Source organism: Formica exsecta, unplaced genomic scaffold (assembly GCF_003651465.1).
Source record: "Formica exsecta isolate Colony F162 unplaced genomic scaffold, ASM365146v1 scaffold11, whole genome shotgun sequence".
In the NCBI taxonomy this organism is placed as follows: domain Eukaryota; kingdom Metazoa; phylum Arthropoda; class Insecta; order Hymenoptera; family Formicidae; genus Formica; species Formica exsecta.
The window spans coordinates 469,673-485,740 of NW_021848439.1; the positions used below are offsets into that span (position 1 = coordinate 469,673).

Genomic DNA, 16,068 nt, shown 5'->3' on the forward strand with positions numbered 1-16,068 from the left:
AAAAAAAAAAACGAAGAAATCTGAAGTTTCTCGCGCACATCCATCACCCGCTCGTTAGAAAAAGCGTGATAAAATTGTCCGAAGTTAATCGCACGTATCGTGTTTTGCATACTTTAATGCATGTATATCTTGATATATGTATTTTACTTCTTTGTGAATATCTCGTATAATTATAGATATAGGTTTCTGCTGTGAGTTATCGATCATCTAAACTGAGTTTTAATACAAATAAATAAACTTTAAATTTTCGCTCTCTGGATTGAGAGATGAAAAGAAGGTAAATACGAAAAATATGAAATTAAATCATATATTTATTAAATGCTATCTATTATATATAAAAACATCTTTTAAATATAAAAACATTATTTTCGTAAAACGAGTAAAAATAAGTTTTGAAAATTAGTATACGTTAGAAACACGGCTATTCTTTACCAAGTCGTTATTCATCGATGCACGAAAAGCAAACTATTAGCTGTTGCAGAAAAGATTTTTTGAAAGCCATTCTTTAGAAACCCCGATCGACTTCTTCACTTTCGGGATCGAGTTCTATCGATATCATAGTCACGGATCGCTCGTCTGAAAGACGGCTCCGGTGACGGACGAACGCGCATTTTCCGTCGCTCGCGACGAAAGTAATGGCTCTTTGAATTTAACTGGCGCAGAAAATGGAGACCCGCGAGGAAAAAGATAGAAATTGCAAATGCCGCGCACTCGAGACTCGGAGCGACGACGTCGACAACGGGCTCGCGTACAGCGCTCCCCACAATTGCAGTCGCGCGGCTTTCTTCTGCAATATCATCGTCCTCCACCGCGATGAATTCTAGGGAATAGAATAAGACGTACACGTTTATTATATTCCCGGAGATGTTCACTCACGCCGAAAGCACCGTAACAAATAAAAATACTGTTCACATTTAAATGAAGAAACGTAAATTGTGCTGGTTACGGGGCACCGAGACGGTTTAATTTGCTATTAATTAGTAGCTTTAATGTCATCTCTAGAGGGATACCTACTACGATCCGTTTACGGATAAAATATCTTCTATTCCCTCTTGTGGATCCTCGTAACCTGGTAACGTCAAAACTATTTTACGCAAAATGTTATGTAAAATTTTGTTAAAACTCTCGAAGGGCCCCCCTTCCTCCGTTAGCTCCTCGGGTATCATAAATTGTTATTCTATTCTATTCTACTCGATAAATTCTTGCGAGTCACGGATGAAATTTCGCGCGGTGAAAACTTCGCTTTCGGACCGACCGGACCGCGTAAATCGTGGGCAAAGAATGGAAAAGCGCCCACCACATCCGCCCAGCCACATCAAAAACTTAACGGAGGAGGTCAGGCCCAATGGCGTAACCAGAGAGGCGCACAGAAACGTAACAAATTTCTCAATACGTATCAGCGTATATATCATATTCATCAATTTCCTACAGTTTTCTCTCTTTTTTTTTGTCCTACATTTGTTTCTGTTTGTCGTAACAAGAAAACTTGAATGATTGAATTGTGCAAAAATTTCCTTTTTCTAGAAAAAACAAGATTATTGTTATAAAACAGTATTATAAAATTTGCACGAGATACGAAATTGAACCATAAAGAAGAGCAGGCAATTCTGACTTAGAGATTTTGCAGAGATTTCAATCTAAGATTTTACGAGCTGCTGCACCCTAGTACGTCACCACCAGTAAAAGAGTTCACAAGAATCTTTGCGAATTACAACTACTAAAGAAGTTTTTACGGTTCAAGAAACATTTAAAACGTTATATCACATTCAAAGTATGAATTTACCAGACAGCAGCCAAGATATCTATAGATTAAACAGAGATAAACTCATAGATCTAAAATACAAAAATTAGAATTATTATTGGATAGTTTCTTTTCTTTCCTTACTTATTACATAATCAAAACATTCTTTTTTCTTGTTCGTGTAGTCGAACGAATCACAGATAAGCGATTGTCACAACAAAAAAACTTTTGGCAGGCTTTGAGGAACAAAAGATACGTAAAGTTCTCTGAGGAGGCAGATGCACTTAAAACCTCAAACTGCCCCTGGCTGCATGCTCACCTAGTTACGCGACCGGCCGGCCAGGCCTGAGCATTCCCCTGTCCTTGGCCCCGCGCGCAAAAAGCGAATTCCATTTCCGCGCACACCCGCGCATTTTGCACGCCCGTTTGTAAACGCGAAATCCCGCGTACTGCAAATACCGCCACGCCGACGTCGGACGAGCCCTGCCCGGGGCGATGTCGGGCGTCGAAAAGGTAGAGCGAGATTATTAACCCTTAACGGGGGCCGGGCTGGAAAAACTCGTGTGCCTGCGTACGCGTAGAGTATCGTACGCGAGATATTCGCGTGGAGTATCGTGGACCGACCCGTTAACGAAATGAGAAAGGGATATTGGATATCGTATTTTTGTAAAAACTCGGTTTGTTATACCGAATCGTATTGAAAATAATTAAACCTTAAAATGATAACACCTGTCTGCTCGACGTCACGGAAAATTGTGGAGAAATGTGAACGCATTTTTTTTAGCCATAGGAAGAAATGAAATACGAAGAGAATTCAGCAGAGTGATGGATTTTGGAAATTAGTTGAAAATGTGTATAAATGTTGTAAGCAGACGCAGTTCGGCCGCAGTCCTCAAATATTGTTGAAAGGTTATCGTTGAAAACATTTTAATATATTGTTACATGTATATCTTTATTTTTATTTTCGTAAAAATATAGGAGATTTCGCGATACACGTTAGATATGAATAACTTATTTTATATATGTGAATGCAATTAGCATTATATGTCAAATTGATTTCATTGAAAGCCGCGGTGAGGAATCAAATATATTTTTCAGTTTTCAGAGTTCGAAGTTCGTTTACCGAGTAATTTTGAGATATGAAAGTCGTTCATTTAATGGTCGCCCATCGAGCGCATTTCGGACGCACGTGTGATTAAAAGGGTTCAACCGCAAAGCGGTTAGTAACGTACGCTCGTTAAATCCACAGCTGGCGACATCAATTTAATGGCACAAGAAAATTAACCGCTTTCACACCTAATAAGATTAGGATTTATTTAATTCCTGTCGCTGTAAACCCCCGCTGGAGGACCCGTTAGATTTATAGGAGTCACTCATTCCTGATGTCAATTACAAGTATCGTAACTAAACAGCTTTATAGAGCTATACTTTACTTACTCGTCGAGCACTAATATGAAAGAATTGCCAGCAAACATTTTATTACGACTTTACATGCAATTATTTGATCGGCGGAACAGATGGAACATAATACGATACATTACTCGTTGATATATGATAAATCTCATTTACAATAGCCATAAATAATATATAAATGGTGCGAAATGTAAAATATTCAAAGTTGCACCCGAATCGTTGATAAACCTCACCTAGCCAAATTCTTCCAAAATGGAAACGAATGCTTCAAAATTGGCATGTATGTTCGACCGCTTGTGAAAGTAAACGGTATATTTGTGTCGTCGCGAAAATAAATGCTCGGAAATGAATAGAGGTGTAAAACTAAATTTCGGCGTCATATAAAAATCTACCAGGAATTTCGGAGATTAAAGACTCGTTGAATCTCCCGGTATAAACACACGGTAGATCGTCCGGTTTCCGGTGAAACGCCTAATCTGTATGTATGCGACGCATTTACATGAACACAGCGGCCGAGTTCGTCGTGTGCATATCATGGCCCATGCTAATGGACGAAAGGGTAATCTGTAATCGCTAATTACATCGAGTTAAATCCGACGTATTCACCCTGAAACGAGGGCTGGGCGTGACGTTATATTCCATCGCCGCCGTTTCTCCCCGTCCCGCCCGCGACATCCGCGTTATGATTAGTGCGAGCGATAAGTCGAGATGTCTGGCGTATTCTCCCGCGCCGATTACGACTTTACATGCAATTATTTGATCGGCGGAACAGATGGAACATAATACGATACATTATTCGTTGATATAAATCTCATTTACAATAGCCATAAATAATATATAAATGGTGCGAAATGGAAAATATTCAAAGTTGCACCCGAATCGTTGATAAACCTCACCTAGCCAAATTCTTCCAAAATGGAAACGAATGCTTCAAAATTGGCATGTATGTTCGACCGCTTGTGAAAGTAAACGGTATATTTGTGTCGTCGCGAAAATAAATGCTCGGAAATGAATAGAGGTGTAAAACTAAATTTCGGCGTCATATAAAAATCTACCAGGAATTTCGGAGATTAAAGACTCGTTGAATCTCCCGGTATAAACACACGGTAGATCGTCCGGTTTCCGGTGAAACGCCTAATCTGTATGTATGCGACGCATTTACATGAACACAGCGGCCGAGTTCGTCGTGTGCATATCATGGCCCATGCTAATGGACGAAAGGGTAATCTGTAATCGCTAATTACATCGAGTTAAATCCGACGTATTCACCCTGAAACGAGGGCTGGGCGTGACGTTATATTCCATCGCCGCCGTTTCTCCCCGTCCCGCCCGCGACATCCGCGTTATGATTAGTGCGAGCGATAAGTCGAGATGTCTGGCGTATTCTCCCGCGCCGGTTATCCGGGAACGATTAACCCTCTTCGACCCAGCGAATACAATTGAATTCGCATATTTTACGTCCTACGTAACGGTAGTCGTGCTATCGGAGAAAACAGTTAACATTTACTTTAATCTTTCTCTAATAATTAGCGTTATAAATTTGGTTGAATAATTTATATACAAACTTGTTTTTTCATTGCTATATATATATAAATTTATATATAAATATTTTATTACATATAAAAGAGAATTTTATCGAATTTACAAAGACCATATACGCTTTGAAATATTCTTAATGAATTTTCTAACTTATTAATAAACGCGATTTTCACAGTAAAGTGTCAAAATATAAAAAGGGGCAACCAAGCGATTTTAAGCTGCATATGTATATGACAATATTTTCAAAACTAGCGAGGATAGATCCATAAGCAACGAATGAATATTTCTACTCGAAAGACTCGGGAGAACGTATCTTCGAAAATAAACAATTTTACGTTGCATGAATATGTTGGCGACTACGTTTTGCCGGTGCAACAACAGTTGTTTCGCTGTGATAGAAAAAAAAATTATCGCGTGATACGCGACGATATCGATCAGGTGTTTCGTTCGAGAGCCCGTATAATACACGTTTCTGCAGTGGCGAGTAGCGCGGAAAAAAAAATAAATAAAAAAAAAAGAATAACGGCGGAGTGAGACGAAAAATAGGTTGAAAAATGCCACCGCCATAAACATTCGTATAAATAAATGTAAATCTGCCCGGCGCGCGCGAGAGCGTTACGTGTATAAAGCGGACGAATAAATGTAAATCTCGCTTTTTGGAAAATGGTACACTCGAACAAAATCTCCGGATGATATTTCGGTGGATGAATCAAGGGAAAGGGGGGGGGGGGAAGAGGGAGGAAGAAGATAGCAGGCATAACGGCCGGTAGAGAGTAGTTTTGCACGCACGGTAGTTGATGGTTTTGCCACACTGAGCCAAGCTGATTACGCTATGATGATAATTAACTGCGTTTATAAGCGCGTTATGGCCGCGTATGTTGTAGCGCGGTTTCGTTCGTGCCCTCGCGACGCGTTGATTAAAGCTCGAAAGTGATGCAACGCGAAAAGCACCTGGACACCTGGCGATTTTTAACAAAATTCTCTAGTCGGATTATCTTGTGTTTAAAAGAAAATATTTTTTTTTTTTTTTTTTTTTTTTTTTTTATTGAGAAGCGTAAAAAATTATTCACGGAAAAACGAGAATGCCGCGATATTCGTTTTATCGACAGTATACACTTCTTGGTTAATCTTTGTACTATCGGCGCAACGATAGATTCTACAGAATTCTCTCGAGTTTAGAAATTTAAATAGGATAAGATGTTTAACTGCAGAGTGTACAGTTGTTTTAATCCATAGGACTAAGAGAATTCCCGTGAAAATTCAAATGCTTAATTCATGAAATGTAAAATGGAGAATTTTACTAAGGAACTCAGTTTAAAAAAGTCTTTAATGGAACATCCTGGGTCCACTGAAAAATTTTAAAGATGTATTATCTTACAATTAATTTGAAATTACTTTTTATATTTAACAAAAATGTTGAAAAAAAGCTAATAAATCTGCTGTAATCAATTTTTAACATTGAATCTTGTCGTGAATAAATCATCCAGCAAAGGACTGTATTTAAAAGATTTAATAATATCAAGATTATACTAAAATTGTGATAGAGAAATATTGTGTTTCTTATCCTGAATGAGATATGAGATGGTACGAGACGCACGTGTGAAGTCGACCGGCATTATTATTCGCAGCGGTTATTACACGTTGCTCTATTAATTTCTCCGGTTGTCTCCGCAGCAGACGATGACGTCTGAATCGGACACCGGCATTCCGATTCCAACCGCACGTTGTCGCATACGTAATTTGCGCCTCGTGCACACCGATGAGTCGCGTTGCTCTCGAGCTGCCAACAGTAGCTTCACCGAAGTATATAAATAATATTGAGAATTTGAACTCGTCGATTCACGTGATACATTGATTGATAACACGCCGTCAATAAGTTGAACGCAACAGGTTAAACACAAATTTCAGAGAAATTTTAGAAATAATAAAAATTTAATTTTAGAGGTATGAAATTAAATAAATAAATTCATGTTTTATATGATCGGTATAAAAATCTATATACGTAGAAATAACATTGGAAATTTTCGGATATTTCACACATAGATAAAAGATAATTCAAGTAAAATATAAGAAAAAATGTGAAAAAAATAACAAAAAGCAATTACGGAGATTATGCGATTTACAACAACGGACAAAGAAAAATAAAGGAAATAGAGAGGGAGGCAACTAGACAAGAATTTTAAATTGTGTTCTGTGAGAAGTCTTGTAGTGCAAATAGAAATATATACAGGAATATATATATATAAAAAATACATGAAAATATCATTAGTTAAAAATAATAATAAAGAAATATATAATTTTTTGAGTGTATTATTATGACACAAGAAATATATATGTATATCGAAAATAAATATTATATATATTAATTGAAATATTTTCATACATTTCGAGTTAGAAAGATAAAGTATTTGGATTCGAGGATTCACAAATTTCTGCAGAATAAATTTTACAAATAACTTCTCTAATAAAAACAATAGGGGATTGCAATAGAAAATCATTAAATGCTTTGGAACGTATTGATAAGCCGAGAGTGATAGCGAGGATATTTAATTATCTCTAATATACTTGGGCTAATATCATTAAAACAGTATTAACAATAAAGAAGCCAATTATATGTAAAGTGAGAAAGGGCGAGGAGAAAGTCGATTTGTATCCTAAAGTCATTAATAACAGCTGGATGCTGCGTAATACGGCTGAAATGGGAAATGAGTAATGGGGTCATGCGCGCATGGTGGGTACGAGGAAGTTCGGTATTCGCGGAGCTCGCATAATCCTTTCCTAATGACGCAACCGTTTTTAGCTTTAATACGCAGCGGCGATATCCGGCTGCGTCTCCGTACTTCTGCGTCGCGCGGATTAGCACTCAGCGCGCTGAAACGTATGTAAAGTCGCTTGTATGTACACCGGAGAGACGGATATCTGGATCGCATATCTCCAGATTCGCGAGTTGCTCGAAAACGAATATCGAGAATATCTCGTTCTACCACATCCTCGCATCTGGTTTACCTTTCAATATTAAATATCTGGGCCGATAAAGTATCATAAACTTCATATAAACTCTGTATTAAAATTAAGTATTCCATAAAATTAATTACGAGCATATCCCATCCTTCCCTTTTTACATTCGAGAATTTTTATTAACGCCTCATCGCTTATCGCTCGAGAATTATCAGTGCATGAAAAATATTAGTATATTTTTTAGATTAACTTTTTGATATCCGTCATATTGAGATACAGTATGTATCGGTGATATCGAAACACTGTATACGTGGCTTAATGCGAACATACGGAGTGCATCAGCACGACACCGATTCGGCTGGGCGAGGCGAGGCGAGAGGCGAGCTTTCGAAATAAATCCTTCCATATGCGTAAATCACGCGAGCTCTTTTTTTCGAGCCGCTGTTAATATTCCCGACATTTTCTAGCGACACTGTCACGCCGCGCGATCGATTTCACCGGATTTTTAGACTTCTGTTGACCCGGATTATACGATTGCAAGAAAAATGTCCTTATCAATTCGACAAATCATGTTTCCGTGATCGTGCATGCAAACGATAAGTCTCCGGATAATCCAACTTGAATGCGATCTATCAGACCGCGAGCGATCTTGATCGAACTCGCTCGATCCGATAAGAACTTTCTTTGTTTTGTGCAACAATTGAGATACGTGTAATTACCTGGAGTACGTGAAAGCATTTAAGCTACAATAGTACAAGTATCGATTATACTAATTCACACAGTGGAGCATTTTCGTGAAAAGAACATATGTATAATCAGAGATGATACCCCACGAGAATGTTACAAAATTCGAAATACTTGCGGGGTTTTCTCGACTATCTGATTCACGTGGTATCTCTGTCAAGACAGTCCAGGTCGATATCGAATTTTACCCGGGTCTGCCGATGAGCACCGCTTTCTCTCTCTATCTCTCTCTCTTTCTCTCTCGGTACGAACCATCGGGCGTCTTCGCCCGTTGCGGGGATCAGCCATCCCGTTTACGTTTTACGGCGTACTTTAGCCACAGCGGCGCGCTCGGACTCGTCCGGATGACCGTGCTCTCGGCGTTTCCATCTCGAATAGAAGTTTTTACGCCCCGGGAGCTTATTATCCGCGGAACAGCCGCGGCGGGAGAGCGCTCGTATTTCCGGATATAATTTAGCCCGTCGGATGTTTCAGCTGCGCGTGGCAGGCTTAATTTCGCACCTACGTGCGCGATCGCGGCCCACGAAAATGGAAATAACTTCTCTTGCGTTACGAGAGGGTTACAGAATGAACGAGCGCCATTGCTGCTCTTTGCCGCTACGGCGGTGAACTCCGCGCGGAAAATAATTCAACGACGCTCGCGTCGTAAAACCGGCGTAAATTGGGCGCCGGTGTACATCAGATGGTATCCATTTCCCGAGGCAACTGTCGATAGCGTTCTCAGTTAAACGTAGAATTAAATATGTTCATTTTCAGCATCCCGAATAGCGGTTCGCGAAAATGAACCTGATCGGTAACCATAAAGCTGATACAAATTCTATTCGTCAAAAATTATTCTTAATAATAAAATTATTTAAATTATGTGTACTGTTTTAAGTAAGATTTTTCACTAGAATTAATCAGAATTTTTATTTATTATTTGCAGACATCGCGGCGCAGCTTCACCGTCAACGGCGTTCTCCACCTGCTCGTCCTGGTCGGCCTTTTCGCTCTTAGCACTGCCGAGGCACGGACTTTCTGTCCAAATGGCTGTACTTGCGACGACGATACCCTGGTTGTCTCTTGTGTAGGCGCCAACCTAGATGTAATACCGATCGCGCTGAATCCCAGCATTCAACGGATAGTGCTGAAGGACAATCGTATCAAGATCGTGGACGCGGCGGCCTTCCAGTTCTATGGCGATTTGAAGAACGTGGATCTCTCCAGTAACCACTTGTTCACCATACCGAACGGAAGTTTCGACGCTCAACGACACTTGGTAGAACTCCACTTGAAGCACAATAAGATCTCGGCGCTGACTGAGAAAACGTTCCAGGGCCTCAAGTCTCTCACAGTGTTGAATCTGCGAGACAACTATCTGGAAACGCTAAATAGCGGCTTGTTCGCCTACCTGTCGAAGCTCGAAGAGCTCGATCTGGGTCAGAATCGCATATCGAAAGTCGAGCCAGGTGCATTCCAAAAATTAGGCACTCTTCGGGTGCTGTATCTTGACGACAATCAATTGCGAACCATACCGTCGCCAGCCTTAGCGCCGATGAAGGCCCTCGCCGAGCTTCACATCGGCTGGAACGCCTTTTCCTCATTGCCGGACGATGCATTTAAGGGTCTTGAGCAGTTGGCGGTACTGGATATCATGGGCGCCGGGTTGGACAATATTAGTGACGGGGCGTTTCGCGGCTTGAACGCCCTTCGCAGCCTGAAACTGAGCGCCAATAAGTTGCGCGAAGTACCGACAAAGCAGCTGGCAGTGTTACTGCGCCTGGAAGAGCTCACCCTGGGTCAGAACTTTTTTACGATCCTGCGATCAGGCGCCTTTCAGAGTCTATCAACGCTGAAGAAGCTCGACGTGTGCGGTGCTAAGCTGCTAACCACCGTTGAAAAGGGAGCCTTCTCGGACAATGCTAATCTGGAGACTCTCGTATTGAATAGTAATAAACGGCTGGCCACCATGGAGGACGGTTCCCTGGCTGGTTTACCGAATCTAAGGCATCTGATGCTGCGCGACAACGCTTTCGTCACATTCTCGGAATCGCTGGTCGCCTGGAATGAACTGCGCCGACTGGATCTCAGCGAGAATCCGTTAATCTGCGATTGCAGTCAACTCTGGTTGGCCGACGTTCTCGTACCGCGGAATTCCAGTGCAGTGATATGCGCTGAACCACCCGAATCCAAGGGCAAACCTATCAAGGGCATGACTCCTGACGAACTGGGCTGTGCTTTTTCGGATCCGCGCAAGCAGGCTCTGCTGGCGACGGTATGCGCCGCCGGATTGGCCCTCTTTACCGGTATCGCTCTGATTTTGTACTACCGATGCCGCAGACGCGTACGAGACGCGCTTAAGGATTACAAATGGAAGAACCGCGCGATATCGCGGAAGGAACACGAATACCAGAAGACCTTCTCCGATGACGAGTACATTGTTCGTTCAGCGCACGCTCATCACCATCATCATCACCATCAACCGCCACAGTCCCAGCCAGTGTCCACGCATCATCATCACCATCATCTTCAGCAGCAGCTGCAGCAACAACAACAGCAGCCGCATGCACAGATGACGGCCGGTATCAAACCGATACCGGTGACGGAGCTGTAGCTAGAACTTCGGGCGGCGAGCCCCGGGACCGGCGGGGTCTGGTTTCTGCCACACGGCAGCACCACCCTCGCCGAGGGCTTTACCTACATCGACGGCGAGACGGCGCGCCAGATGCGCCGCCCGGGAACGCTGCCCGTCGCGAACAATGCTTCCGGTCACCGCGGAGGAACTGGAGGAGGAAAAGGAGGAGGTAACGGAACGGGAGGAGGCGGTAGGGGCGTCGTGGATGATGGCACGTCGTCACTGAGCTCCGCACCGATCGACGGGGTCACGTCCAGCGGAGCGAGATCCCATTACTCCAGTCACTCCTTGCGTCGAACGCCGCATTCGCAGCCACAGCTCTCGGCCAGAGAACCGGACGATCGGATGCGAACTTTGGAATCCGGACTCCAGAATGGAATCCCGGCTGGTGGTCGTCATCAGTCGTCGCCACCGCCGCCGCTGCCCTCCAGGCATCAGGCAAATTGTGGCCAGTCCTCGTATCCCACTCTGCCGGTCAACGGACACGCCGCTCATCATTATCATCATCACGCGAGGGAACGCGAAAAAGACAGGTCGTCCGCTCGCGAGAGAAATCGTGAGCGGGACAACGGTCCATCACCGCCGCCGCCACCGCCGCCGCCCGTATCGTCGCACCGATCCGATAAGCATCGAGAGGCCCAACTGGAGATGGAGCTGCGCGATAGCCTTGACATGGGCGTTATCGGGACATATCGAGCGTAGACGAGCGCCGATGAACCGGATGCGGCACCTTGCAGATCAAGAAAATGAGAAAACGCATCTGGAGTCAAGAAAAGATATAATTGCACGTTCGTGTGAACTCCTCCGCGTTGTTTCACTTAGTACGGAAAAATTTGCAATAAGAATACTTCAAAGATGTGTGACGATGACAACCTGAAGTTCTTGTCGTCACGAAGCGCAAAGAAAAGAGAGTCAATGAAATAAAAGGAAGAAACATGGACGAGGAAACATTGACGAAGAATATCAAGAAAGAGAATAATCGTCATGTCGATATGATAGCGCCATCGGAAATATATTCGGGATATCTATTTGATCGATATACTATATTGATCAGGACATCGATATAGTCGTTTGATTATCGATGTGATAATGCCGCAATCAGCAAGTCAGCTCTCTTTTCTGACACAAGATCACATTCTAAAAATTACGTATTTCGTCAGCTCTCAACGGTTCTTTAGTCAATTTATCTTTCCGTGCGACCACTCGAGAGTTAATACTCTACGTTATGTTGGGGGCTATCATCGTCTCATGAATCTCCAGAGAAAAGAAGATTCAACAAACACGGAAATGACTTTCGCCAGGAGTTTTCTCCGTCTTATCACTGATGACCACAAGATTGTCGCAGCCTTGTCAAGGATGAGTGATGCCAAACGGAAATCCCTCGCGGATGAATAATCCGTGGGAAGACAGGGTCGATCTACGATCCCCAACCGACGGAAACGACGGGCCATCGGTCATGTGGAGCCTGTTGTTCCATGTGATACACATATACCTATACGCGTAAAAATGCTGATATACATGGTATGATCGTGCCGAGACCACCGAGCTCGATCGAAATTGAAGTTCAATAGCGCATCGGTCTATGTCGAGTGAGACTCTTCGAGAGATCCGGAGAATCAACGAGAACATAACGAGTTGCTTAAACAGCGCCGAAGAGATGACCGACAGCGATTCGTTAGGGTCTATCGATTCGTCGCCCGATCGTTTTATTCGAGACAAACACGCGACAAGAATTCGTGTCACGAAACGTGTATCATAAGCGAGGAGATATCGTACTATAAAGAACGTAGAACTGCAGCTATATAAATATACATATACAGATATATAAATAAAAAAGTATATATATACATAAATTATATATATTCTAAACGGTCGAATTATTTTCTAAATAAAAACACCAATGTACAGAGGCAATGACAGAGACGATATAGTTGAGCTAGTGTCACGCGTCCTCGACTATCGTAACTTTAATGAACTTAACTTTAAATCGAGAGTTTCCGGGTACCTGCCTACTAAGAAAAGAGAATGAAAATCAGTAAGCGGGTACCCGCTTACAATTCGATCCCTCGATCACCGAGAGAGAAGAGATCGTGGGATGGAGATATTATCAAAATATTGGTATCGCGCGCGAATTAGCCGTATGTAAGATCGGCCGTTTCTTTTTCTGGTCGATGTGTGTAAGACTCGTTAAGGATTTAACCTTAAGAAGGTTTATGCTGTTGTTAGGGAACCGCGCAGGTTTCTGAACGCGGATATCGTCAGTTTCTCTCGTTTTAGCGAATGGGTGTCTTTCGAGATCTAAATGTCAATCCACGCGATAGAGACATTAGAGAATTCTTGCAGATTTTCGGATACACAGGTTGATTAACATATTGATGATTTATCATATCCGAAACATGGCCAAAAATTGAAATTTACTTTATTATTATTAATATTATTATCAAAGCATAGTGATTTTCATATAAAAAATTGAATAAAAAATAGTACCTTATTTTTATAGTTTCTTAGAATTTTGATTTTATTTGGAAAAGAGAGAAAAAAAGAGAGAACGCTTCGTGCACTTGTCAACCTCGAAACATCATCCATTTCATAGTCTATAGCGGAATCGATCTATCTTGTCCTTGTCAGGGTTTTAATTCACGCGAAGAAAGTAACATCTCGCCGATGCAAAGGCACGCCAAATTTCAGTCGATCTCCAATTCACGCCATCGGAATAGTCTTTTAATCGCCATTAAATGATGTTGATACACGCCATGTGGGTCACTTTCGGGTCACTTTTACTCTCGATATTATACAAGGCAATTCCTGCGGCAACGCGCGGCGCGCATCGGAAATCTCGTGGTCCTGATAAATCGCGGCTACATTAAAATGCACGGGGCGCGGCCGAGTTTAAGTTAGTTCCCCGAGAGACGTAATGGCTACGGTAGAAAGAGCGAAAAAACGAAAAAAGGAAAGAGAGAAATAGAAAGAGAGAAAGAGAGAGAAAGAATAAAGGACGAAGGAGGGCAAGGTACAGCGAAGATGTACTTCACGGAACGAGATTATTTTTCCGCCCGAGTGTACCCAGTGGAATTCCACGGTCACCCGGCCTGAGAAAGGTGACTGCACCTTGAATCGACTCCCGGCGGCGCGGTGCAGTCGCTTGCTCGCTAGCTCGCTGCTGGGCGTGGAAGAGAGTAGCGGAATTTCAGCTCCGGTAGAATCTGCAACGGGTTCGAAGATTAGGCTCGAAGAGCATTAACTCGTCGGCACGACGGAAATCGGACGGAAATTGAATACGTTTAGTATTTGCAGCGATGTGTGTTAATTTACACTCGGACTGTCTCAGAAATATCGCGATTACTTTTTTTTTTTTCAATCGATTTCTCCCTTTTTTTTCTCTCTGTTTCTATCGCGTGTGGTAATAATATAATAAAGTTGCATAAAAATCAATTTTTAAAAAGTTAAAAGAAAAGACATGTGTGCATATATACATAGCAAACATGATTTATAAAATTATAGATACATTAAAAATGAAATAATGTGTTTAACGTTAAAAGCTAAAGGAATAAATGTCACCAAATAAAATACGGTAGTAATGGTACACCGAGCATGATTTATCGGAGGAAAATTACGGATGCATCGAATGGCGAAGATACGGCGGGAGTGAAAGTTACTATCGATAATGGAGTAACCGTCGTTCGGTATCGCCGAAGAGAAAGATATATTGCAGCTCTACTTTTAGGTATAACTGTGCGCAGAATTCTCTCTTCTCTCCCGTGGATGCGTTTGCACATATCTCAAGGACACTCTCATCTTCGCTCTCATAAAACCAAAACCCTTTCTATCCCGTTGACGCCATTTGGCATCGGAGACTTTATTATTTGATATGCGACGCGAATTTATCCGAATAAAAATGAGGTTTATAATATTCGACTACGTTCCTTCGAAGTAAGATTAAAATATATGTATATCGTTGCGTATCATAATTTAATAATAAATTAAATCGTGAAAGGAAAGCGAGAGAGATATCCTTGTACTGAAACAAGATTTGGCTGCCAAGGATCAAGATTCGCGAGTAATTTTAAGCAACCGCTGAAATTTCCAGATGAGTGTGTGATTTTTATATTAAGTTTCCGATATCGATGGTAATCGAGTATACGTCGATGATTTTTCGAAATAGTTCGATATTGTTGTGTAAACATTCCGCGCTGCAACGCGCTTTGAAAAAATAAGTGTGACACATTCTGAAAAAATACTACATATATCAATTATAAAATTTGGATATTCGCGAAATATCGTTTCAAACGAGCGATTCTTAGAGATAAGTTGGACACGAAAAAATCAAATCGTATAATCTAGCGCCCGTTTTTTGGTAAATGAATAATGTCACCGAAAATCTGAGAAAGATTTACAACATTATTTTCGCTCAAATTATAACTGCCACGAAAAAGAGCCAACATTTTTATTATTGCATCGTTGTAAGTCGCAAATACGATTTATAATTTTATACCGTAACAATTTTCACTATTTTACAAACACGTTTATATCATATGTCGAAGACTGCTTTAAATTCTTGAATTTTCGCGAGCGTCACGCTCAGATCGAATTTTACAGAATATAAACATAACGGCGTAAGAAACGTGATCTCTTATTGATACATAAGTAATTTAAATTTTTTTGAGAATATGATATTACGTTTACGCTGTAATATTACATTTATATATACATATGGACGAATAGTTGCATATATACTATATTACGTATTTGAGGATCAATATAATGCATATGTTCTGTGACGCAAACACTCATGAATCGATGCACTAAAAGCAAGATAGCCGCATTTCGGGCTCTCTTACGTTACAATATCGACAGAGAAAACTAGGGACATAGTATTTAATTTCGTAAGTTTGGAACTAATGCGAAATATCCTGGCAAACTTTGCAAATTTTCGCGGGATGGCTTTATCCTCGTCGCTTTCGACAAAACGAGAGTAAAATCGTGAAGCTTCTCCGCGAAACGCGTGATGTAACATTCGTACAATCTTGAACGGCGATGCAACAAGAGCCTCTGGAAAGAC

The 16,068-nt window shown here is 41.6% G+C and overlaps 1 protein-coding gene across 2 annotated transcripts in view; it reads left to right on the forward strand.

Moving 5' to 3' along the window:
- The window catches only part of LOC115236181 (insulin-like growth factor-binding protein complex acid labile subunit), a 221,728-nt gene extending 206,902 nt beyond the window's left edge, over positions 1-14,826 (forward strand). Inside the window, exons 5-6 of one of the 2 annotated variants that reach the window (XM_029808480.1) lie at positions 9,321-10,984; positions 11,048-14,826. In XM_029808480.1, coding sequence (XP_029664340.1) covers positions 9,321-10,984; positions 11,048-11,711 — 2,328 coding nt within the window. In that variant the 3' untranslated portion in view covers positions 11,712-14,826. Of the gene's footprint in view, positions 1-9,320 lie in introns of both variants that reach the window. The other variant, XM_029808472.1, reaches the window with a different exon arrangement.
- Positions 14,827-16,068: the final 1,242 nt, after the last annotated feature.